General features: G+C 55.0%; 1 protein-coding gene across 1 annotated transcript in view; it reads left to right on the top strand.

Annotated features, from left to right (window-relative positions):
• The window catches only part of LOC121275063 (protein FAM131B-like), a gene marked incomplete at its 3' end in the record, with an annotated part of 120,937 nt that overhangs the window by 19,106 nt on the left and 75,896 nt on the right, over positions 1-25,935 (top strand). The window contains exon 4 of the mRNA XM_041182457.1: positions 16,552-16,758. Coding sequence (XP_041038391.1) covers positions 16,552-16,758 — 207 coding nt within the window. The remainder of the gene's footprint in view (positions 1-16,551; positions 16,759-25,935) is intronic.

The raw sequence follows: 25,935 nt of genomic DNA, 5'->3' as shown, positions 1-25,935 counted from the left end.
GTGATAGGGGAGAGTGTACATGGGGATGTGGGAGGTGATTAAATGGGTGGGTAGAGTCAGTGATAGGGGAGAGTGTACATGTGGATGTGGGAGGGGATTAAATGGGTGGTAGAGTCAGTGATAGGGGAGAGTGTACATGGGGATGTGGGAGGGGATTAAATGGGTTGGCTAGAAGTCATTGATAGGGGAGAGAGTACATGGGATGTGGGAGGGGATTAAATGGGTGGGTAGAGTCAGTGATAGGGGAGAGTGTAACATGGGGATGTGGGAGTGGATTAAAATGGGTGGTAGAAGTCAGTGATAGGGGATAGTGTACATGGGGGTGTGGGAGGTGGATTAAATGGGGTGGGTAGAGTCAGTGATAGGGGAGAGTGTACATGGGGATGTGGGAGGGGATTAAATGGGTGGGTAGAGTCAGTGATAGGGGAGAGTGTACATGGGGATGTGGGAGGGGATTAAATGGGTGGGTAGAGTCAGTGATAGGGGAGAGTGTACATGGGGATGTGGGAGGGGATTAAATGGGTGGGTAGAGTCAGTGATAGGGGAGAGTGTACATGGGGATGTGGGAGGGGATTAAATGGGTGGGTAGAGTCAGTGATAGGGGAGAGTGTACATGGGGATGTGGGAGGGGATTAAATGGGTGGGTAGAGACAGTGATAGGGGAGAGTGTACATGGGGATGTGCGAGGGGTTAAATGGGTGGGTAGAGTCAGTGATAGGGGAGAGTGTACATGGGGATGTGTGAGAGGGGATTAAATGGGTGGGTATAGCTCAGTGATAGGGGAGAGTGTACATGGGCTGTGGAGGGGATTAAAGGGTGGGTAGAGTCAGTGATAGGGGGAGAGTGTACATGGGGATGTGGGGGGATTAAATGGGTGGGTTGAGTCAGTGATAAGGGGAGAGTGTACATGGGGATGTGGGAGGGGCTTAAATTGTTGGGTAGAGTCAATGAGAGGGGGAGAGTGTACATGGGGATGTGGGAGGGGACTAAATGGGTGGGATAGAGTCAGTGATAGGGGAGAGTGTACATGCGGGTGTGGGAGGGGATTAAATGGTTGAGTAGAGTCAGTGATAGGGGAGAGTGTACATGGGGGTGTGGGAGGGGATTAAATGGGTGGGTAGAGTCAGTGATAGGGGAGAGTGTACATGGGGTGTGTGGAGGGGATTAAATGGGTGGGTAGAGTCAGTGATAAGGGGAGAGTGTACATGGGATGTGGGAGGGGATTAAATGGGTGGGTTGAGTCAGTGATAGGGAGAGTGTACATGGGGCTGTGGGATGGGATTAAATGGGTGGGTAGAGTCAGTGATAGCGGAGAGTGTACATGGGGATGAGGGAGGGGATTAAATGGTGGGTAGAGTCAGTGATTGGAAAGTGTGTACATGGTGAATTGGGAGGGGATTAAATGGAGTGGGTAGAGTCAGTGATAGGGGAGAGTGTACATGGGGATGTGGGAGGGGATTAAAGGTGGGTAGAGTCAGTGATAGGGGAGAGTGTACATGGGGATGTGGAGGGATTAAATGGGTGGGTAGAGTCAGTGATAGGGAGAGTGTACATGGGGATGTAGGAGGGGATTAATGGGTGGGTAGAGTCAGTGATAGTGGGAGAGTGTACATGGGGCTGTGGGAGGGATTAAATGGGTGGGGTAGAGTCAGTGATAGGGGAGAGTGTACATGGGGGGGTGTGGGAGGGGATTAAATGGGTGGGTAGAGTCAGTGATAGGGGAGAGTGTACATGGGGTGGTTGGTAGGGGTTAAATGGGTTGGGTAGAGTCAGTGATAGGGGAGAGTTACATGGGGTGTGGGAGGGGATTAATGGGTGGGTAGAGTCAGTGATAGGGAGAGGGTAATTGGGGATGTGGGAGGTGATAAATGGGTGGGTAGAGTCAGTGATAGGGGAGAGTGTACATGGGGTGTGGCATGGGATTTAATGGTGGGTAGAGTCAGTGATAGGGGAGAGTGTACATGGGGGTGTGGGAGGGGATTAAATGGGTGGGTAGAGTCAGTGATAGGGTGAGCGTACATGGGGTTGTGGGAGGGGATTAAATGGGTGGGTTAGCGTCAGTGATAGGGGAGAGTGTACATGGGGGATGTGGAGGGGATTAAATGGGTGGGTAGAGTCAGGTGTTGGGGAGAGTGTACATGGGGATGTGGGAGGGGATTAAATGGGTGGGTAGAGTCAGTGATAGGGGAGAGTGTACATGGGGCTGTGGGAGGGGATTAAATGGGTGGGTAGAGTCAGTGATAGGGGAGAGTGTACATGGGGATGTGGGAGGGGATTAAATGGGTGGGTAGAGTCAGTGATAGGGGAGAGTGTACATGGGGATGTGGGAGGGGATTAAATGGGTGGGTAGAGTCAGTGATAGGGGAGAGTGTACATGGGGTGGGAGGGGATTAAATGGGTGGGTAGAGTCAGTGATAGGGGAGAGTGTACATGGGGATGTGGGAGGGGATTAAATGGGTGGGTAGAGTCAGTGATAGGGGAGAGTGTACATGGGGATGTGGGAGGGGATTAAATGGGTGGGTAGAGTCAGTGATAGGGGAGAGTGTACATGGGGATGTGGGAGGGGATTAAATGGGTGGGTAGAGTCAGTGATAGGGGAGAGTGTACATGGGGATGTGGGAGGGGATTAAATGGGTGGGTAGAGTCAGTGATAGGGGAGAGTGTACATGGGGATGTGGGAGGGGATTAAATGGGTGGGTAGAGTCAGTGATAGGGGAGAGTGTACATGGGGATGTGGGAGGGGATTAAATGGGTGGGTAGAGTCAGTGATAGGGGAGAGTGTACATGGGGATGTGGGAGGGGATTAAATGGGTGGGTAGAGTCAGTGATAGGGGAGAGTGTACATGGGGATGTGGGAGGGGATTAAATGGGTGGGTAGAGTCAGTGATAGGGGAGAGTGTACATGGGGATGTGGGAGGGGATTAAATGGGTGGGTAGAGTCAGTGATAGGGGAGAGTGTACATGGGGTGTGGGAGGGGATTAAATGGGTGGGTAGAGTCAGTGATAGGGGAGAGTGTACATGGGGATGTGGGAGGGGATTAAATGGGTGGGTAGAGTCAGTGATAGGGGAGAGTGTACATGGGGATGTGGGAGGGGATTAAATGGGTGAGTAGAGTCAGTGATAGGGGGAGGGTGTACATGGGGGAGTGGGAGGGGGATTAAATGGGTGGGTAGAGTCAGTGATAGGGGAGAGTGTACTTGGGGGTGTGGGAGGGGGGATTAAATGGGTGGGTAGAGTCAGTGATAGGGGAGAGTGTACATGGGGGTGTGGGAGGGGATTAAATGGGTGGGTAGAGTCAGTGATAGGGGAGAGTGTACATGGGGGTGTGGGAGGGGATTAAATGGGTGGGTAGAGTCAGTGATAGTGGGAGAGTGTACATGGGGTGTGGGAGGTGATGAAATGGGTGGATAGAGTCAGTGATAGGGGGAGAGTGTACATGGGTTGTGGGAGGGGATTAAATGGGTGGGTAGAGTCAGTGATAGGGGGAGAGTGTACATGGGGATGTGGGAGGGGATTAAATGGGTGGTAGAGTCAGTGATAGGGGGAGAGTGTACATGGGGATGTGGGGAGGGGATTAAATGGTGGGTAGAGTAAGTGATAGGGGAGAGTGTACATGGGGATGTGGGATGGGATTAAATGGGTGGGTAGAGTCAGTGATAGGGGAGAGTGTACATGGGGATGTGTGGAGGGGATTAAATGGGTGGGTAGAGTCATGTGATAGTGGAGAGTGTACATGGGGGATGTGGGAGGGGGATTAAATGGGTGGTAGAGTCAGTGATAGGGGAGAGTGTACATGGGGTGTTGGAGGGATTAAATGGGTGGCTAGAGTCAGTGATAGGGGAGAGTGTACATGGGGATGTGGGAGGGGATTAAATGGGTGGGTAGAGGCAGTGATAGTGGGAGAGTGTACATGGGGATGTGGGAGCGAATTAAATGCGTGTGTAGAGACAGTGATAGGGGGAGAGTGTACATGGGGATGTGGGAGGGGATTAAATGGGTGGGTAGAGTCAGTGATTGGGGAGAGTGTACATGGGATGTGGGAGGGGATTAAATGGGTGGGTAGAGTCAGTGATAGGGGGAGAGTGTACATGGGGGTGTGGGAGGGGATTAAATGGGTGGGTAGAGTCAGTGATAGGGGAGAGTGTACATGGGGGTGTGGGAGGGGATTAAATGGGTGGGTAGAGTCAGTGATAGGGGAGAGTGTACATGGGGATGTGGGAGGGGATTAAATGGGTGGGTAGAGTCAGTGATAGGGGAGAGTGTACATGGGGATGTGGGAGGGGATTAAATGGGTGGGTAGAGTCAGTGATAGGGGAGAGTGTACATGGGGATGTGGGAGGGGATTAAATGGGTGGGTAGAGTCAGTGATAGGGGAGAGTGTACATGGGGATGTGGGAGGGGATTAAATGGGTGGGTAGAGTCAGTGATAGGGGAGAGTGTACATGGGGATGTGGGAGGGGATTAAATGGGTGGGTAGAGTCAGTGATAGAGGTGAGTGTACATGGGGATGTGGGAGGGGATTAAATGGGTGGGTAGAGTCAGTGATAGGGGAGAGTGTACATGGGGGTGTGGGAGGGGATTAAGTGTTTGGGTAGAATCAGTGATAGGGGAGAGTGTACATGGGGATGTGGGAGGGTTTAAATGTGTGGGTATAGTCAGTGATAGGGAGAGGGTACATGGGGTTGTGCGAGGGGATTAAATGGGTGGGTAGAGTCAGTGAGAGGGGGAGAGTGTACATGGGGATGTGGGCGATGGATTAAATGGGTGGGTAGAGTCAGTGATAGGGGAGAGTGTACTTGGGGATGTGGGAGGGGATTAAATGGGTGGGTAGAGTCAGTGATAGGGGAGAGTGTACATGGGGTTGTGGGAGGGGATTAAATGGGTGGGTAGAGTCAGTGATAGGGTGAGAGTGTACATGGGGATGTGGGAGGGGATTAAATGGGTGGGTAGAGTAAGTAAGGGCAGTGGAGTGTACATGGGGGTGTGGGAGGGGATTAAATGGGTGGGTAGAGTCAGTGATAGGGGAGAGTGTACATGGGGGTTTCGATGGGTTTTAATGGGTGGGGTGAGTCAGTGATAGGGCTAGAGTGTACATGGGGGTGTGGGAGGGGATTAAATGGGTGGGTAGAGACAGTGATAGGGGAGAGTGTACATGGGGGTGTGGGAGTGGATTAAATGGGTGGTAGAGTCAGTGATAGGGGGAGAGTGTACATGGGGTGTGGGAGGGATTAAATGGGTGGGTAGAGTCAGTGATAGGGGAGAGTGTACATGGGGTGTGGGAGGGGATTAAATGGGTGGGTAGAGTCAGTGATAGGGGAGAGTGTACATGGGGATGTGGGAGGGGATTAAATGGGTGGGTAGAGTCAGTGATAGGGGGAGAGTGTACATGGGGTTGTGGGAGGGGATTAAATGGGTGGGTAGAGTCAGTGATAGGGGGAGAGTGTACATGGGGATGTGGGAGGGGATTAAATGGGTGGGTAGAGTCAGTGATAGGGGAGAGTGTACATGGGGTGTGGGAGGGGATTAAATGGGTGGGTAGAGTCAGTGATAGGGGGAGAGTGTACATGGGGATGTGGGAGGGGGATTAAATGTGTGGGTAGAGTCAGTGATGGGGGAGAGTGTACATGGGGATGTGAAAGGTGATTAAATGGGTGGGTAGAGTCAGTGATTGGTGAGAGTGTACATGGGGATTTAGGAGGGGATTAAATGGGTGGGTAGAGTCAGTGATTGGTGAGAGTGTACATGGGGATGTAGGAGGGGATTAAATGGGTGGGTAGAGTCAGTGATAGGGGAGAGTGTACATGGGGATGTGGGAGGGGATTAAATGGGTGGGTAGAGTCAGTGATAGGGGGAGAGTGTACATGGGGATGTGGGAGGGGATTAAATGGGTGGGTAGATCAGTGATAGGGGAGCGTGTACATGGGGATGTGTGAGGGGGATTAAATGCGTGGGCAGAGTCATTGATATGGGAGAGTTTACATGGGGGTGTGGGAAGGGATTAAATGGGTGGGTAGAGTCAGTGATAGGGGAGAGTGTACATGGGGATGTGGGAGGGGATTAAATGGGTGGGTAGAGTCAGTGATAGGGGAGAGTGTACATGGGGTGTGGGAGGGGATTAAATGGGTGGGTAGAGTCAGTGATAGGGGAGAGTCTACATGGGGGTGTGGGAGGGGATTAAATGGGTGGCTAGAGTCAGTGATAGGGGAGAGTGTACATGGGGATGTGGGAGGGGATTAAATGTGTGGGTAGAGTCAGTGATAGGGAGAGTGTACATGGGGGTGTGGGAGGGGATTAAATGGGTGGGTAGAGTCAGTGATAGGGGAGAGTGTACATGGGGCTGTGGGAGGGGATTAAATGGGTGGGTAGAGTCAGTGATAGGGGAGAGTGTACATGGGGGTGTGGGAGGGGATTAAATGTGTGCGTAGAGTCAGTGATAGGGGAGAGCGTACAAGGGGCTGTGGGAGGGGATTAAATGAATGGGTAGAGTCAGTGAAAGGAGAGAGTGTACATGGGGATGTGGGAGGGGATTAAATGGGTGGGTTTAGTCATTGACTGGGTGAGAGTGTACATGGGGATGTGTGAGGGGATTAAATGGGTGGGTTGATTCAGTGACAGGGAGAGAGATAGTTGGGGAGTTGGGAGGGGGTTAAATGTGTGGGTAGAGTCAGAGATAGGGGAGAATCTACATAGGGGTGTGGGAGGGGGATAAATGGGTGGGTAGAGTCAGTGATTGGGGAGAGTGTAAATGGGGGTGTGGGAGGCGATTCAATGGGTGGGTAGAGTCAGTGATAGGGGAGAGTGTACATGGGGATGTGGGAGGGGATAAAATGGGTGGGTAGAGTCAGTGATTGGGGAGAGTGTACATGGGGCTGTGGGAGGGGATTGAATGGGTGGGTAGAGTCAGTGATAGGGGACATTGTACATGGGGATGTAGGAGGGGATTAATGGGTGGGTAGAGTAAGTTATAGGGGAGAGTGTACATGGGGATGTGTGGGAGGGGGAGTGAATGGGTTGGTAGAGTCATTGATAGGGGAGAGTGCACATGGGGGTGTGGGAGGGGGATAAATGGGTGGGTAGAGTCAGTGATAGGGGAGAGTGTACATGGGGATGTGGGAGGGGATTAAATGGGTGGGTAGAGTCAGTGATAGGGGAGAGTGTACACGGGGATGTGGGAGGGGATTAAATGGTTGGGAACAGTCAGTGATAGGGTAGAGTGTTCATGGGGATGTGGGAGGGGAGAGTAAGGTGGATTAGATTCAATGATAGCGGAGACTGTAGATGGGGATGTGGGACCGTATTAAATGTGTCGGGTGAGTCAGTGACAGGGTGAGAGTGTACATGGGGACGTGTGAGTGGATTAAATGGGTGGGGTGAGTCAGTGACAGGGTGAGAGTGTACATGGGGACGTGTGAGTGGATTAAATGGGTGGGGTGAGTCAGTGACAGGGTGAGAGTGTACATGGGGATGTGTGAAGGGATTAAATGGGTGGGTAGAGTAAGTGATAGGGGAGAGTGTACATGGGGATGTGGGAGGGGATTAAATGTTTGGGTAGAGTCAGTGATAGGGGAGAGTGTACATGGGGATGTGTGAGGTGAATAAATGGGTGGGTAGAGTCAGTGATAGGGGAGAGTGTACATGGGACTGTGGGAGGGGATTCAATGGGTGGGTAGAGTCAGTGATAGGGAAGAGTGTACATTGGGATGTGGGAGAGGATTAAATGGGTGGGAAGAGTCAGTGATAGGGGAGAGTGTACATGGGGCTGTGGGAGGGGATTAAATGGGTGGGTAGAGTCAGTGATAGGGGGAGAGTGTACATGGGGGTGTGGGAGGGGATTAAATGTGTGCGTAGAGTCAGTGATAGGGGAGAGCGTACAAGGGGATGTGGGAGGGGATTAAATGAATGGGTAGAGTCAGTGAAAGGAGAGAGTGTACATGGGGATGTGGGAGGGGATTAAATGGGTGGGTTTAGTCATTGACTGGGTGAGAGTGTACATGGGGATGTGTGAGGGGATTAAATGGGTGGGTTGATTCAGTGACAGGGAGAGAGATAGATGGGGAGTTGGGAGGGGGTTAAATGTGTGGGTAGAGTCAGAGATAGGGGAGAATCTACATAGGGGTGTGGGAGGGGGATAAATGGGTGGGTAGAGTCAGTGATTGGGGGAGAGTGTAAATGGGGGTGTGGGAGGCGATTCAATGGGTGGGTAGAGTCAGTGATAGGGGAGAGTGTACATGGGGATGTGGGAGGGGATAAAATGGGTGGGTAGAGTCAGTGATTGGGGAGAGTGTACATGGGGATGTAGGAGAGGATTAAATGGGTGGGTAGAGTAAGTTATAGGGGAGAGTGTACATGGGGATGTGTGGGAGGGGGAGTGAATGGGTTGGTAGAGTCATTGATAGTGGAGAGTGCACATGGGGGTGTGGGAGGGGGATAAATGGGTGGGTAGAGTCAGCGATAGGGAAGAGTGTACATGGGGATGTGGGAGGGGATTAAATGGGTGGGTTTAGTCATTGACTGGGTGAGAGTGTACATGGGGACGTGTGAGTGGATTAAATGGGTGGGGTGAGTCAGTGACAGGGTGAGAGTGTACATGGGGATGTGTGAAGGGATTAAATGGGTGGGTAGAGTAAGTGATAGGGGAGAGTGTACATGGGGATGTGGGAGGGGATTAAATGGGTGGGTAGAGTCAGTGATAGGGGAGAGTGTACACGGGGATGTGGGAGGGGATTAAATGGTTGGGAACAGTCAGTGATAGGGTAGAGTGTTCATGGGGATGTGGGAGGGGAGAGTAAGGTGGATTAGATTCAATGATAGCGGAGACTGTAGATGGGGATGTGGGACCGTATTAAATGTGTCGGGTGAGTCAGTGACAGGGTGAGAGTGTACATGGGGACGTGTGAGTGGATTAAATGGGTGGGGTGAGTCAGTGACAGGGTGAGAGTGTACATGGGGATGTGTGAAGGGATTAAATGGGTGGGTAGAGTAAGTGATAGGGGAGAGTGTACATGGGGATGTGGGAGGGGATTAAATGGGTGGGTAGAGTCAGTGATAGGGGAGAGTGTACATGGGGATGTGTGAGGTGAATAAATGGGTGGGTAGAGTCAGTGATAGGGGAGAGTGTACATGGGACTGTGGGAGGGGATTCAATGGGTGGGTAGAGTCAGTGATAGGGAAGAGTGTACATTGGGATGTGGGAGAGGATTAAATGGGTGGGAAGAGTCAGTGATAGGGGAGAGTGTACATGGGGATGTGGGAGGGGATTAAATGGGTGGGTAGAGTCAGTGATAGGGGAGACCGTACATGGGGGTGTGGGAGGGGATTAAATGGGTGGGTACAGTCAGTGATAGGGGAGAGCGTACATGGGGCTGTGGGAGGTGGATTAAATGGGTGGGTAGAGACAGTGATTGGGGAGAGTGCACATGGGGGTGTGGGAGGGGATTAAATGGGTGGGTAGAGTCAGTGATAGGGGACATTGTACATGGGGAAGTGGGAGGGGATTAAATGGGTGGGTACAGTCAGTGATAGGGGAGAGCGTACATGGGGCTGTGGGAGGTGGATTAAATGGGTGGGTAGAGTCAGTGTTTGGGGAGAGTGTACATGGGGGTGTGGGAGGGGATTAAATGGGTGGGTAGAGTCAGTGATAGGGGACATTGTACATGGGGATGTGGGAGGGGATTAAATGGTTGGGTAGAGTCAGTAATAAAGGAGAGTGTACATGGGGGTGTGGGAGGGGATTAAATGGGTGGGTAGAGTCACTGATGGGGGGAGAGTGTACATGGGGACGTGGGAGGGAATAAAATGTGTGGGTAGAGTCAGTGATGGGGGAGAGTGTACATGGGGATGTGGGAGGGGTTTAAATGGGTGGGTAGAGTCAGTGATAGGGGAGAGTGTACATGGGGTGTGGGAGGGGATTAAATGGGTGGATAGAGTCAGTGATAGGGGAGAGTGTACATGGAGATGTGGGAGGTGGATTAATTGGGTGGGAAGAGTCAGTGATAGGGGACATTGTACATGGGGATGTAGGAGGGGATTAAATGGGTGGGTAGAGTAAGTGACAGGGGAGAGTGTACATGGGGGTGTGGGAGGGGATTAAATGAGAGGGTAGAGTAAGTGATGTGCTGAGAGTGTACATGGGGCTGTGGGAGGGGATTAAATGTGTGGGTAGAGTCAGTGATAGGGGAGAGTGTACATGGGCGTGTGGGAGGGGGTTTAAATGGGTGGGTAGAGTCAGCGATAGGGAAGAGTGTACATGGGGGTGTGGGAGGGGAGTAAATGGGTGGGTAGATTCACTGATAGGGGAGAGTGTACATGGGGATGTGGGAGGGGATTAAATGGGTGGGTAGAGTCAGTGATAGGGGAGAGTGTACATGGGGATGTAGGAGGGGATTCATTGGGTGGGTAGAGTCCGTGATAGGGGAGAGCGTACATGGGGGTTTGGGAGGGGATTAAATGGGTGGGTTGTGTTACTGATAGGGGAGAGTGTACATGGGGATGTGGGAAGGGAGTTTGGGGAGTTAGAGTCAGTGATAGGGGAGAGTGTACATGGGGATGTGGGAAGGGAGTTTGGGGAGTTAGAGTCAGTGATAGGGGAGAGTGTACATGGGGATGTGGGAGGGGATTAAATGTGTGGGTAGAGTCAGTGATAGGGGAGAGTGTACATGGGGTTGTTGGAGGGACGTAAATGAGTGTGTAGAGTCAGTGACGGGGGACAGTGTACATGGGGTTGTGGGAGGGGATTTAATGGGTGGGTAGTGTCACTGATAGGGGAGAGTGTACATGGGGTTGTGGGAGGGGATTAAATGGGTGGGTAGAGGCAGTGAAAGGGGAGAGTGTACATGGGGATGTGGGAGGGGGATAAATGGGAGGGTAGAGTCAGTGATAGGGGAGAGTGTACATGGGGATGTGGGAGGGGATTAAATGTTTGGTTAGAATCAGTGATAGGGGAGAGTGTACATGGGGATGTGGGAGGGTGATTAAATGGGTGAGTACAGTCAGTGATAGGGTGAGAGTGTACATGGGGTTGTGGGAGGGGAGCAAAGGGGTGGGTAGAGTCAGTGATAGGGGAGAGTGTACATGGGGATGTGGGAGGGGGATTAAATGGGTGGGTACAGTCAGTGATAGGGGAGAGTGTACATGGGGATGTGGGAGGGGATTAAATGGGTGGTTAGACTCAGTGATATGGGGAGTGTGTACATGGGGATGTGGGAGGGGATTAAATGGGTGGGTAGAGTCAGTGATAGGGGAGAGTGTACATGGGGTTGTGGGAGGGGGTTAAATGGGTGGGTAGAGTCAGTGTTGGGGAGAGTGTACATGGGGATGTGGGAGGGGATTAAATGGGTGGGTAGAGTCAGTGATAAGGGAGAGTGTACATGGGGGTGTGGGAGTGGATTAAATGGGGGGGTAGAGTCAGTGATAGGGGAGAGTGTACATGGGGATGTCTGAGTGGATTAAATGGGTGGGTAGAGTCAGTGATAGGGGAGAGTGTACATGGGGATGTGGGAGGGGATTAAATGGGAGGGTAGAGTCAGTGATAGTGGGAGAGTGTACATTGGGTTGTGGGAGGGGATTAAATGGGTGGGTAGAGTCAGTGATGTGGGAGAGTGTACATGGTGATGTGGGAGGGGATTAAATGGGTGGGTAGAGTCAGTGATAGGGGAGAGTGTACATGGGGTGTGGGAGGGGATTAAATGGGTGGGTAGAGTCTGTGATAGGGGGAGAGTGTACATGGGGCTGTGGGATGGGTTTAAATGTTTGGTTAGAATCAGTGATAGGGGAGAGTGTACATGGGGATGTGGGAGGGGGATTAAATGGGTGGGTAGAGTCAGTGATAGGGGAGAGTGTACATGTGGATGTCTGAGTGGATTAAATGGGTGGGTAGAGTCAGTGATAGGGGAGAGTGTACATGGGGATGTCTGAGTGGATTAAATGGGTGGGTAGAGTCAGTGATAGGGGAGAGTGTACATGGGGATGTGGGAGGGGAGAGTATAGGGCGTAGAGTCAGTGATTGGTGAGAGTGTACATGGGGATGTGGGAGGGGATTAAATGGGTGGGTTCAGTCAGTGTCAGTGGGAGAGTGTAGATGGTCAGTTGGGAGGGGGTTAAATGGGTCGGTAGAGTCATTGATAGGGGAGAGTCTACATGGGGGTGTGGGATGGGGATAAATTGGTGGGCAGAGTCAGTGATAGGGGAGAGTGTACATGGGGGTGTGGGAGGGGGATTAAATGGGTGGGTAGAGTCAGTGATAGGGGAGGGTGTACATGGGGATGTGGGAGGGGGTTAAATGGGTGGGTAGAGTCAGTGATAGGGGAGAGTGTACATGGGGGTGTGGGAGGGGATTAAATGGGTGGGTAGAGTCAGTGATAGGGGAGAGTGTACATGGGGATGTGGGAGTGGATTAAATGGGTGGGTAGTGTCAGTGATAGGGGAGAGTGTACACGGGACTGTGGCAGGGGATTAAATGGGTGGGTAGAGTCAGTGATAGGGGATTGTTTACATGGGGATGTGGGAGGTGATTAAATGGGAGGGTAGAGTAAGTGATGTGCTGAGAGTGTACATGGGGCTGTGGGAGGGGATTAAATGTGTGGGTAGAGTCAGTGATAGTGGAGAGTGTACATGGGGGTGTGGGAGGGGGTTTAAATGGGTGGTTAGAGTCAGCGATAGGGAAGAGTGTACATGGGGGTGTGGGAGGGGAGTAAATGGTTGGGTAGTGTCAGTCATAGGGGAAGAGTGTACACGGGGATTTAAGAGGTGATTAAATGGGTGGGTAGAGTCAGTGATAGGGGAGAGTGTACATGGGGATGTAGGAGGGGATTCATTGGGTGGGTAGAGTCCGTGATAGGGGAGAGCGTACATGGGGGTGTGGGAGGGGATTAAATGGGTGGGTTTTGTTACTGATAGGGGAGAGTGTACATGGGGATGTGGGAAGGGAGTTTGGGGAGTTAGAGTCAGTGATAGGGGAGAGTGTACATGGGGATGTCAGAGAGGATTAAATGGGTGGGTAGAGTCAATGATAGGGGAGAGTGTACATGGGGATGTCTGAGTGGATTAAATGGGTGGGTAGCGTCAGTGATAGGGGAGAGTGTACATGGGGATGTGTGAGGTGATTAAATGTGTGGGTAGAGTCAGTGATAGGGGAGAGTGTACATGGAGGTGTGGAAGGGCATTAAATGGGTGGGTAGAGTCCGTGATAGGGGAGAGTGTACATGGGGCTGTGGGAGTTGAATAAATGGGTGGGTAGAGTCAGTGATAGGGGAGAGCGTACATGTGGGTGTGGGAGGGGATTAAATGGGTGGGTTGTGTTACTGATAGGGGAGAGTGTACATGGGGATGTGGGAAGGGAGTTTGGGGAGTTAGAGTCAGTGATAGGGGAGAGTGTACATGGGGATGTGGGAGGGGATTAAATGTGTGGGTAGAGTCAGTGATAGGGGAGAGTGTACATGGGGTTGTTGGAGGGACGTAAATGAATGTGTAGAGTCAGTGATGGGGGACAGTGTACATGGGGTTGTGGGAGGGGATTAAATGGGTGGGTAGAGTCACTGATAGGGGAGAGTGTACATGGGGATGTGGGAGGGGATTAAATGGGTGGGTAGAGTCAGTGATAGGGGAGAGAGTACATGGGAGTGTGGGAGGGGATTGAATGGATGGGCAGAGTCAGTGATAGGGGAGAGTGTACATGGGGCTGTGGGAGGGGATTAAATGGGTGGGTAGAGTCAGTGATAGGGGGAGAATGTGCATGGGTGTGTGGGAGGGGATTAAATGGGTGGTTAGATTCATTGATTAGGGCGAGTGTGCATGGGGTTGTGGGTGATCGGAGCGTCTACCTGGGGGGTGTGTTTGTGGGTGATGGGAGTATGTACCCGGGGGTGTGGGTGATGGGAGTGTGTACCAGGGGGTATGGGTTTTGGTGATGGGAGTGTGTACCCGGGTGTTAGGGTTTTGGTGATGGGAGTGTGTACCCGGGGGTGTGGGTGATGAGAGTGTGTTCCCCTGGTGTGGGGTGTTGGTGATGGTATTTTGTACCCGGGGGTGTGGGTGATGGGAGTGTGCACCCGGGGGTGTGGTTGTGGGTGATGGGAGTTTGTACCCGTGGGGTTTGGGTGTGGGTGATGGGAGTGTGTACCCGGGGGTTTGGGTGTGGGTGATGGGATTGTGTACCCGGGGGTGTGGGTGATGGGATTGTGTACCCGGGGGTGTGGGTGTGGGTGATGGGAGTGTGTACCCGGGGGTGTGGGTGTGGGTGATGGGATTGTGTACCCGGGTGTGTGGGTGATCGGAGTGTGTACCTGGGAGTGTGGGTGCGGGTAATGAGAGTGTGTACCCAGAGGTGTGGGTGATGGGAGTGTGTACCTGGGGGTGTGGGTGATGGGATTGTGTACCCGGGGGTGTGTTTGTGGGTGATGTGAGTGTGTACCCGGGGTTGTGGGTGATGGGAGTGTGTACCCGGGGATTGTGTAAGTGTGTACCCGGGGGGTGTGGGTGTATATACCCGGGGGTGGGGGGTGTAGGAGTGTGTACCCAGGGGGTGTGGGTGTGTATACCCGGGGGGTGTGTGAGTTTGTACCCGGGGGGTGTGAGTGTGTATACCCGGGGGGTGTGGGAGAGTGTACCCGGTGGTTGTGTGTGTGTGTGTGTACCCGGGGAGTGTGTGTGTGCATACCCGGTGGTTGTGTGTGTGCGTGCACCCGGGGTGTGTGTGTGTGTGTGTGTGTACCCGGGGAGTGTGTGTGTGCATACCCGGTGGTTGTGTGTGTGCGTGCACCCGGGGTGTGTGTGTGTGTGTGTACCCGGGTGTGTGTGTGTGTGTACCCGGGTGTGTCTGTGTGTACCCGGGGGTGTGTGAATTTGCACCCGGGTGGCGAGGGTGTGTGTACCCGGGGGCTGTGTATGTGTGTGTACTCAGGGTGTGTGTGTGTGTACCCGGGTATGTCTGTGTGTACCCGGGGGGTGAGGGTGTGTGTACCCGGGGGCTGTGTGGGTATGTGTACCCGGGGGGTGTGTGATTTTTGTACCTGGGGGGGGTGTGGGTGTGTATACCCGGGGTGTGTGTGTGTGTGTGTACCCGGGGGGTGTGGGTGTGTGTGTACCCAGGGGGTGTGTGTGTGTGTGTACCCGGGGTGTGTGTGTATGTGTTTACCCGGGGGGTGTGTGTGTGCACACGGGGGTTATGGGAGTGTGTACCCGGAGCTGTGGGTGTGTGTGTGTACCCGGGGGAGGTGTGTGTTTACTCGGGCGGTATGGGAGTGTGTACCCGGGGCTGTGGGTGTGTGAGTACCCGGGGGCTGTGTGGGTGTGTGTACACGGGGGTTGTGTGTGTGTGTGTGTGTGTACCCAGGGGGTGTGTGTGTGTGTGAGTACCCGGGGGCTGTGTGGGTGTGTGTACCCGGGGTGTGTGTGTTTGTGTGTACTCGGGGGTTATGGGAGTGTGTACCCGGGGCTGTGGGTGTGTGTGTGTACCCGGGGTGTGTGTGTGTGTGTGTACCCAGGGGGTGTGTGTGTGTGTGTGTGTGTACCCGGGGTGTGTGTGTGTGTGTGTACCTGGGAGGTGTCTGTGTGCACACGGGGGTTATGGGAGTGTGTACCCGGAGCTGTAGGTGTGTGTGTGTACCCGGGAGGGGTGTGTGTTTACTCGGGCGGTATGGGAGTGTGTACCCAGGGCTGTGGGTGTGTGAGTACCTGGGGGCTGTGTGGGTGTGTGTTCCCGGGGGGTGTGTGTGTGTGTGTGTGTGTACCCGGGGGGTGTGCGTGTGTGTGTACCCGGTGTGTGTGTGTGTGTGTGTGTGTGTACCCGGGGTGTGTGTGTGTGTGTGTGTGTACCCGGGGGGTGTGTGTGTGTGTGTACCCGGGGTGTGTGTGTGTGTGTGTGTGTGTGTGTGTGTGTGTACCCGGGGTGTGTGTGTGTGTGTGTACCCGGGGTGTGTGTGTGTACCCGGAGGGTGTGTGTGTGTGTGTGTACCTGGGGGGTCTGTGTGTGTACACGGGGGGTGTGGGATTGTACCCGGGGTGTGTGTGTGTGTGTGTACCTGGGGTGTGTGTGTGTGTGTGTACCTGCGGGGTGTGTGTGTGTGTGTGTGTGTGTGTACCTGGGGTGTGTGTGTGTGTGTGTGTGTGTGTGTGTGTACCCGGGGTGTGTGTGTGTGTGTGTGTACCCGGGGTGTGTGTGTGTGTGTGTGTACCTGGGGTGCGTGTGTATGTACCTGGTGTGTGTGTGTGTGTGTGTGTACCTGGGGTGTGTGTGTGTGTACCTGGGGTGTGTGTGTGTGTGTACCTGGGGGGGGGTGCGTGTGTGTGTGTGTGTGTACCTGGGGGGTGTGTATGTGTGTGTACCTGCGGGGTGTGTGTGTGTGTGTGTGTGTGTACCTGGGGTGTGTGTGTGTACACGGGGGGTGTGGGAGTGTACCCGGGGTGTGTGTGTGTGTGTGTGTACCTGGGGTGTGTGTGTGTATACACGGGGGGTGTGGGAGTGTGTACCCGGGGTGTGTGGGAGTGTGTACCCGGGGGGGCGGTGTGTGTATTGGTGCCTGTACACTAACCACATTCTGTCTGCCTTTTCCAAGTGAGACTCCACACGGGTCTGTCCAAAACTGTGAAGGATCACATCACCAAACCCACAGCCATGGCCTCTGGGCGAGTGGCCCACATGATTGAGTGGCAGGGATGGAGTAAGCAGCCCCCACAGCCAAATCTCAACGCAGAGACCCCCATGGACGTGGACACATACTCAGACCTGAGTGACGGAGAGAAGGAGGCTCGATTTGCGGCAGGTACAGAGTTAGATACAGAGTAAATCTCCCGCTACACTGTCCCCATCAAACACTCCCAGGACAGGTACAGCACGGGGTTAGATACAGAGTAAATCTCCCTCTACACCGTCCCCATCAAACACTCCCAGGACAGGTACAGCACGGGGTTAGATACAGAGTAAATCTCCCTCTACACTGTCCCCATCAAACACTCCCAGGACAGTTACAGCACGGGGTTAGATACAGAGTAAATCCCCCTCTACACTGTCCCCATCAAACACTCCCAGGACAGGTACAGCACGGGGTTAGATACAGAGTAAATCTCCCTCTACACTGTCCCCATCAAACACTCCCAGGACAGGTACAGCACGCGGTTAGATACAGAGTAAATCTCCCTCTACACCGTCCCCATCAAACACTCCCAGGACAGGTACAGCACGTGGTTAGATACAGAGTAAATCTCCCTCTACACTGTCCCCATCAAACACTCCCAGGACAGGTACAGCACGGGGTTAGATACAGAGTAAATCTCCCTCTACACTGTCCCCATCAAACACTCCCAGGACAGGTACAGCACGGGGTTAGATACAGAGTAAATCTCCCTCTACAACCGTCCCATCAAACACTCCCAGGACAGGTACAGCACGGGGTTAGATACAGAGTAAATCTCCCTCTACACTGTCCCCATCAAACACTCCCAGGACAGGTACAGCACGGGGTTAGATACAGAGTAAATCTCCCTCTACACTGTCCCCATCAAACACTCCCAGGACAGTTACAGCACGGGGTTAGATACAGAGTAAATGCCCCTCTACACTGTCCCCATCAAACACTCCCAGGACAGGTACAGCACGGGGTTAGATACCGAGTAAATCTCCCTCTACACTGTCCCCATCAAACACTCCCAGGACAGGTACAGCATGGGGTTAGATACAGAGTAAATCTCCCTCTACACCGTCCCCATCAAACACTCCCAGGATAGGAACAGGAGTGAGGGAGTGAGGGAGGGTGAGTGAGGGAGGATGAATGAGGGAGGGTGAGTGAGGGAGGGTGAGTGAGGGAGGGTGAGTGAGGGAGTTGAGTGAGGGAGTGATGGAGGCTCTCACTCCGCACTGCCCCCTACAGGAGTAATGAAGCAGTTTGCTATATCTGAAGCCACCCTCATCGCCTGGTCCTCAGTGAGGGAGTGAGTGAGGGTGAGTGAGGGATGGCGAGTGAAGGAGAGTGAGTGAGGGAGGTTTGAGTGAGGGAGGTTTGAGTGAGGGAGGTTTGAGTGAGGGAGGGTTAGTGAGGGAGGGTGAGTGAGGGAGGGTGAGTGCGGGTGAGTGATTGTTGGAGGGTGAATTAGGGAGTTTTGAGTGAGGAAGTTTTGAGTGAGGGAGGGTGAGTGAGGGAGGTTGATTGAGGGAGGGTGATTGATGGAGGGTGTGTGAGGGAGGGTGAATGTGGGAGGGTGAGTGAGGGAGGGTGAGTGTGGGAGGGTGAGTGTGGGAGAGTGAGTGAGGGAGGGTGAGTGAGGGAGGTTGAGTGAGGGAGGTTGAGTGAGGGAGGATGAGTGAGGGATGGTGAGTGAGGGAGGGTGAGTGAGGGAGGGTGAGTGAGGGAGGGTGAGTGAGGGAGGTTGAGTGAGGGAGGATGAGTGAGGGATGGTGAGTGAGGGATGGTGAGTGAGGGATGGTGAGTGAGGGAGGGTGAGTGAGGGAGGGTGAGTGAGGGAGGGTGAGTGAGGGAGGGTGAGTGAGGGATGGTGAGTGAGGGAGGGTGAGTTACAGAGTGGTGAGTGAGGGAGAGAGTGTGGGAGGGTGAGTGTGGGAGGGTGAATGTGGGAGGGTGAGTGTGGGAGGGTGAGTGTGGGAGGGTGAATGTGGGAGGGTGAGTGAGGGAGAGTGTGAGTGAGGGAGGGTGAGTGAGGGAGGGTGAGGGAGAGTGGGTGAGTGAGGGAGGGTGAGTGAGGGAGGGTGAGTGAGGGAGGGTGAGTGAGGGAGAGGGTGAGGGAGGGGGAGTAGGGAGGGAGGGTGTGAGGGAGGGTGATTGAGTGAAGGTGATTGAGTGAAGGTGAGTGAGGGAGGGTGAGTGATGGAGGATGATTGAGGGAGGGTGATTGAGGGAGGGTGAGTGAGGGAGGATGAGCGAGGGAGGGTGAGGGAGGGAGGTTGTGATGGAGGGTGAGTGAGGGAGGGTGAGGGAGGGAGGTTGTGATGGAGGGTGAGTGAGGGAGGGTGATTGAGTGAAGGTGTGTGTGGGAGGGTGAGTGAGGGAGGGTGAGTGAATGTGGGAGGGTGAGTGAGGGAGGGTGAGTGAGGGAGGGTGAGTGAGGGAGGGTGAGTGAGCGAGTGACGGAGGCTCTCACTCCGCTCTGCCCGCTACAGGAGTAATGAAGCAGTTTGCTATATCTGAAGCCACCCTCATCGCCTGGTCCTCAGTGAGGGAGGGTGAGTGAGGGAGGGAGAGTGAGGGATTGTGAGTGAGGGAGGTTGTGATGGAGGGTGAGTGATGGAGGGTGAGTGAGGGAGGGAGAGTGAGTGTGGGAGGGTGAGGGAGGGTGAGTGAGGGAGGGTGAGTGAGGGAGGGTGAGTGAAGAAGGGTGAGTGAGGGAGGGTGAGTGAGGGAGGGTTAGTGAGGGAATGAGGGAGGGTGAGTGAGGGAGGGTGATCGAGGGAGTGTGAGTGAGGGAGGGTGTGAGGGATGGTGAGTGAAGGAGGGTGAGTGATGGAGGGTGAGTGAGGCAAGTTTGAGTGAGGCAGGTTTGAGTGAGGGAGGTTTGAGTGAGGGAGGTTTGAGTGAGGGAGGGTGAGTGAGGGAGGGTGAGTGAGGGATGGTGAGTGAGGGAGGGTGAGTGAGGGAGGGTGAGTGAGGGAGGGTGAGTGAGGGAGGGTGAGTGAGGGAGGGTGAGTGAGAGTGAGTGATTGTGGGAGGGTGAATGAGGGAGGTTTGAGTGAGGGAGTTTTGAGTGAGAGTGGGTTAGTGTGGGAGTGTGAGTGAGGGAGGGTGAGTGAGGGAGGGTGAGTGAGGGAGGGTGAATGAGGGAGGGTGAGTGAGGGAGGGTGAGTGAGGGAGGGTGAGTGAGGGAGGGTGAGTGAGTGAGTGTGAGTGAGTGAGGGTGAGTGAGGGTGGGTGAGTGAGGGAGGGTGATTGAGGAAGAGTGATGGAGGGTGTGTGAGGGATGGTGAGTGAGGGATGGTGAGTGAGGGAGGGTGAGCGAGGGAGGGTGAGCGAGGGAGGGTGAGCGAGGGAGGGTGAGTGAGGGAGTGACGGAGGCTCTCACTCCGCACTGCCCCCTACAGGAGTAATGAAGCAGTTTGCTATATTGAAGCCACCCTCATCGCCTGGTCCTCAGTGAGGGGTGAGGGGAGGGTGAGTGAGGGAGGGTGAGGGAGGGGGGTGAGTGAGGGAGGGTGAGCGAGGGAGGGTGAGTGATGGAGTAGGGTGAGAGAGGTGTGAGTGAGGAGGGTGAGTGAGGGAGTGACGGAGGCTCTCACTCGCTCTGCCCCCTACAGGAGTAATGAAGCAGTTTGCTATATTGAAGCCACCCTCATTGCCTGGTCCTCAGTGAGGGAGGGAAGATGAGTGAGGGAGGGTGAGTGAGTGAGTGAGGGTGAGGAGAGGGTGGGGTGAGTGAGGGAGGGTGAGTGAGTGAGGGAGGGTGAGGGAGGGTGAGTGAGGGAGGGTGAGTGAGGGATGGTGAGTGAGGATGGTGAGTGAGGGATGGTGAGTGAGGGAGGGGGAGTGAGGGAGGGAGGGTGTGAGCGAGGGAGGGTGAGGGGTGAGTGACGGAGGCTCCCACTCTGTTCTGCCCTACAGGTGTAATGAAGCAGTTTGCTATTTCTGAAGCCACCTCATCGCCTGGTCCTAGTGAGGGAGGGAAGATGAGTGAGGGAGGGTGAGTGAGTGAGTGAGGGTGAGTGAGTGAGGGAGGGTGGGGAGGGAGGTTAGTGTGTGATAGAGGATGGAGTGATGGAGGGTGAGTGAGGGAGGTTTGAGTGAGGGAGGTTTGAGTGAGGGAAGGTTTGAGTGAGGGGGTTAGAGTGAGGAAGTTTTGAGTGAGGAAGTTTTGAGTGAGGAAGGGTTAATGAGGAAGGGTGAGTGAGGGAGGGTGAGTGAGGGTGAGTGATTGTGGGGGTGTGTGATGAGGGAGGCTGATTGAGGGAGGCTGAGTGAGGGAGGCTGATTGAGGGAGCTGATGAGGGGAGGGTGGGTGTGTGAGGGATGGTGAGTGAGGGAGGGTGGTGTGGAAGGTGTGTGAGGGAAGTGTAAGGGAGTTGGAGTGAGGGAGGGGTGTGAGGGAGGGTGAGTGAGGGTGAGTGGTTGTGGGAGGGTGATTGAGGGAGGTTTGAGTGAGGGAGGTTTGAGTGAGGTAGGGTGAGTGAGGGAGGCTGAGTGAGGGAGGCTGATTGAGGGAGGGTGTGTGAGGGATGGTGAGTGTGAAAGAGGGTGAGTGTGGGAGGGTGAGTGAGGGAGAGTGTGAGGGAGTGGGAGTGAGGGGAGAGGGGTTTGAGTGAGGGAGAGGGTGAGTGGAGGGAGTGAGGGAGCTCTCACTCCGCCTGCCCCTACAGGGAGTAATGAAGCATGTTTGCTATATCTGAAGCCACCTCATTGCTGGTCACAGTGAGGGAGGGAGGGAGGGTGAGTGAGGGAGGGTTTGTCAGGGAGAGTGCGGAGGCTTCTCACTCCGCTCTGCCCCTACAGGAGTAATGAAGGAATTTTGCTATATCTGAAGCCGCCCTCATTGCATGGTCCTCTGTGAGGGAGTGTGGGAGGGTGTGTGTGGGAGGGTGGAGTGAGGGAGGGTGAGTGAGGGGAGGGAGGAGGTGAGTAAGTGAGGAATGTGAGTGAGGAAGGGAGGGAGGGTGAGTGAGGTAGGGTGAATGAGGGATGGTGAGTGAGGCAGGCGTGATTGATGGAGGTTGTGTGAGGGTGGGTGATTGAGGAGGGTAGTGAGGGAGGGATTGTGTGAGTGAGGGTGAGTGAGGGATGGTTGAGTGAGGGAGTGTGAGTGAGGAGGGGTGAGTGAGGGAGTGAGGGAGGCTCTCACTCGCTCTGCCCCCTACAGGAGTAATGAAGCAGTTTGCTATATCTGAAGCCACCCTCATCGCCTGGTCGTCCTCAGTGAGGGAGGGAGGGTGAGTGAGTGAGGGAGGGTGAGTGAGTGAGGGGAGGGTGAGTGAGGGAGGGGTGAGTGAGGAAGTGAGTGAAAGGAGGGTGAGTGAGGGAGGGTTTGAGTGAGGGAGGTTTGAGTGAGGGAGGTTTGATGTGAGGTAGGTTGAGTTGAGGAGGTTTGAGTGAGGGAGGGTTAGTGAGGAGGGTGATTGATGGGGAGGGTGAGTGAGGGTGAGTGTTTGTGCGAGTGTTAATGAGGGAGGTTTGAGTGAATAGGTTTGAGGGAGGGTGAGTGTGGGAGGGTGAGTGTGGGAGGGTGACTGAGGGAGGGTAATTGTGGGAGGGTGATTGTGGGAGGGTGAGTGAGGGAGAGAGTGAGGGAGGGGGAGTGAGGGAGGGAGGGTTTGTGAGGGAGGGAAGGAGGCTCTCACTACGCTCTGCTACAGGAGTAATGAAGCAGTTTGCTATAATCTGAAGCCACCCTCATCGCCTGGTCTCAGTGAGGTAGGGAGGTGTGTGAGGGAGGGTGAGTGAGGGATGGTGCGTGAGGGAGGGTGAGTGAGGTAGGGTGAATGAGGTTGGTGAGTGAGGGAGGGTGATTGTGGAGGTTGTGTGAGGGAGGGTGAGTGAGGGAGTAGTTGTGAGAGGTGTGAGTGAGGGGACGGTGAGGCTTGGATGTGACGGAGGCTCTCACTCCACTCTGCCCCCTACAGGTGTAATGAAGCAGTTTGCTATATCTGAAACCACCCTCATCGCCTGGTCCTCAGTGAGGGAGTGAAGGAGGGTGAGTGAGGGAGGGTGAGTGAGGGAGTGAGAGTGAGGGAGTGTGAGTGAGGGAAGGAGGTGAGGGAAGGAGGTGAGGGAGGTGTGAGTGAGGGAGGGTGAGTGGAGGGAGGGTGGAGTGAGGGTGGGTGAGTTAGAGAGTGGTGAGTGAGGGAGTGTGAGTGAGTGAGCGGTGTGAGTGATGGATGGTTAGTGACAGAGGGTTGATTGAGGGAGGGTGTGTGAGGGAGGGTGAGTGGGGGAGTGTGAGTGTGTGTGGGGAGCGTGAGGTGAGTGAGGGTTAGTGAGGGAGGGTGGAGGGAGGGAGGTGAGTGAGTGAGGGAGGAGTGAAGTGGGGAGTGGTGACGTGAGGAGTGTGGAGTGAGGGAGGGTGAGTGAGAGAGGGTGAGGTGAGTGAGGGAGGGTGAGTGAGGGAGGAGTGAGTGAGGGAGGGTGTGTGAAGGAGGGTGAGTGAGGGAGGGTGAGTGAGGGAGGTTGAGTGAGGGAAGTGACGGAGGGTCTCACTCTGCTCTGCCCTACAGGAGTAATGATGCAGTTTGCTATATCTGAAGCACCCTCATCGCATGGTCCTCAGTGAGGGAGGTTGGTGAGGCGAGGGGGAAGTGAGGGAGGGTGAGTGAGGGAGGGGGTGTTGAGGGAGGGGGTGTGAGGGGAGGGGGTGTGAGGGAGGGGGAGTGAGGGAGGGTGAGTGAGGGAGGGTGAGTGAGGGAGGGGCAGTGAGGGAGGGGCAGTGAGGGAGGGGCAGTAGGAGGGTGTGAGAGAGGGTGTGTGAGGGAGATTGTGTGAAGGAGGGTGAGTGAGGGGAGTGTGAATGAGGGAGTGTGATTGATGGATGATGAGTGAGGGATGGTGTTGTGAGGGAGGGTGAGTGGGCAGTGAGATTGTGGAGTGTGTGAGTGAGTGAGGGTAAAGTGTTAGAGGTGTGAGTGAGGAGGGTGAGGGAGTGTGGGAGGGTGAGGGAGTGAGGGTGTGTGAGGGAGGGGCAGTAAGGGAGGGTGTGAGGGAGGTTGTGTGAGGCAGGTTGTGTGAAGGAGGGTGTGTGAAGGAGGGTGTGTGAAGGGAGGGTGTGTGTGAAGGAGGGTGTGTGAGGGGGGGTGAGTGAGGGAGGGTGAGTGAGTGAGGGAGGGTGTGTGAGGCATGGTGAGTTACAGAGTGGTGAGTGAGGGAGTGTGAGTGAGGGACTGTGAGCGGACAGAGTGTTGAGTGAGGGAGGGTGTGTGAGGGAGGGTGTGTGAGGGAGGTGTGTGAGGGAGGGTGTGTGAGGAGGGTGTGTGAGGGAGGGTGTGTGTGGGAGGGTGAGTGAGGGAGGCGATGTGAGTGAGTGAGGTGTGAGTTGGTGGGTGAAAAGTGAGGGAGGGGGAGTGAGGGTGGTGAGTGATGTGAGTGAGAGTGAGGGAGTGTGAGTGAGGGAAGGAGGTGAGGGAGGGTGAGTGAGGGAGGGTGAGTGAGGAGGGTGAGTGAGGGAGGGTGAGTGAGGGAAGGCGAGTGAGTGAGCGAGTGTGAGAGTGAGTGAGTGAAAGTGAGGGAGGGTGAGTGAGGATGGGTGAGATGAGGGAGTGAGAGTGAGGGAGTGTGAGTGAGGGAAGGAGGTGAGGGAGGGTGAGTGAGGGAGGGTGAGTGAGGGAGGGTGAGTGAGGGAGTGGTGAGAGTGACAGAGGGTTGATTGAGGGAGGGTGTGTGAGGGAGGGTGAGTGGGGGAGTGTGAGTGTGGGAGTGGAGTGAGGGAGGGTGATTGAGTGAGGGTAATGTGAGGAGGGTGAGTGAGGAGAGTGTGAGTGAGGGAGTGTGAGTGAGGGAGGGTGAAGTTGAGTGAGGGAGGGGAGTGAGGGGTAAGTGAGGGAGGGTGAGTGCGGAGGGTGAGGGGGGAGGCGGAGCCTGGTGAGTGTGAATGAGGGAGGCTGAGCGAGGGAGGCTGAGCGAGGGAAGGTGAGTGAGGGAAGGTGAGTGAGGGAGTGTGAGTGAGGGAGGGTGAGTGAGGGAGTGACGGAGGCTCTCACTCCGCTCTGCCCCCTACAGGAGTAATGAAGCAGTTTGCTATATCTGAAGCCACCCTCATCGCCTGGCCCTCTGTGAGGGTGTGAGGGAGGGTGGGGAGGGAGGGTGTGTGAGGGAGTGTGAGTGAGTGAGGGAGGGTGAGTGAGGAGGGTGAGTGAGGGTGGGTGTGTGACGGGAGGGTGAGTGAGGGGAGGTTGGGTGAGGGAGGGTGTGAGTGAGGGATGGTTGAGTGTGGAGGGTGAGTGTGGAGGGTGAGTGAGTGAGAGGGAGGCTGAGTGAGGGAAGGTGTGTGAGGGAGGGTGGGTGAGGGAGGCGTGTGAGTGAGGGTGGGTGGGGTGAGTGAGGGAGGGTGAGTGAGGGAGTGACGGAGGCTCTCACTCCGCTCTGCCCCCTACAGGAGTAATGAAGCAGTTTGCTATATCTGAAGCCACCCTCATCGCTGGTCCTCAGTGAGGGAGGGAGGGTGAGGGTGAGTGAGGGTGGGTGTGAGTGAGGGTGGGTGTGAGTGAGGGGTGGGTGTGAGTGGAGGTTGTGAGTGAGGGACTGTGAGTGAGGGAGGGTTTGAGTGAGGGGGGAGTGAAGGTGTTGAGTGAGGGAGGGTGTGGTGAGTGAGGGAGGGTGAGTGAGGCAAGGGTGAGTGAGGAGGGTTGAGTGAGGAGGGTGAGTGAAGGAGGGTGGAGTGATGGGGGGTGGTGAGGGAGGTTTGAGTGAGGGAGGGTTAGGGAGGGTGAGTGTGGGAGGGTGAGTGTGGGAGGGAGGGTGAGTGGAGGCGGGAGAGTGTGGAGGGTGAGTGAGGGAGGGTGAGTGGAGGGAGTGACGGAGGCTCTCACCCGCTCTGCCCCCTACAGGAGTAATGAAGCAGTTTGCTATATCTGAAGCCACCCTCATCATATGATCCTCAGTGAGGGAGGGAGGGTGAGTGAGTGATTGAGGAGTTGAGTGAGTGATTGAGGGTGATTGAGGGAAGGTGAGTGAGGGATGGTGAGTGAAGGAGGGTGAGTGATGGAGGTGAGTGAGTGAGGGAGGTTTGGACTGAGGGAGGTTTGACGGAGGTTAGTTTGAGTGAGTGAGGGTTAGTAAGGGAGGGTGAGTGAGGGTGGGTGAGTGCGGGTGAGTGATTGTTGGAGGGTGAATTAGGGAGGTTTGAGTGAGGGAGTTTTGTGTGAGGCGTGGGTGAGTGAGGGAGGTTGATTGAGGGAGGGTGGGTGTGGGATGGTGAGTGAAGGAGGGTGAGTGATGGAGAGTGATGAGGGAGGTTTGACTGAGGGAGGTTTGACTGAGGGAGGTTTGACTGAGGAGGTTTGACGTGAGCGAGGGTTATTA

The sequence above is a fragment of the Carcharodon carcharias genome (assembly GCF_017639515.1).
Source record: "Carcharodon carcharias isolate sCarCar2 chromosome 40 unlocalized genomic scaffold, sCarCar2.pri SUPER_40_unloc_9, whole genome shotgun sequence".
NCBI classification, from domain to species: Eukaryota; Metazoa; Chordata; class Chondrichthyes; order Lamniformes; family Lamnidae; genus Carcharodon; species Carcharodon carcharias.
Note: the sequence above shows the minus strand (reverse complement) of the source record. Positions and strands in the feature narration are given on the sequence as shown.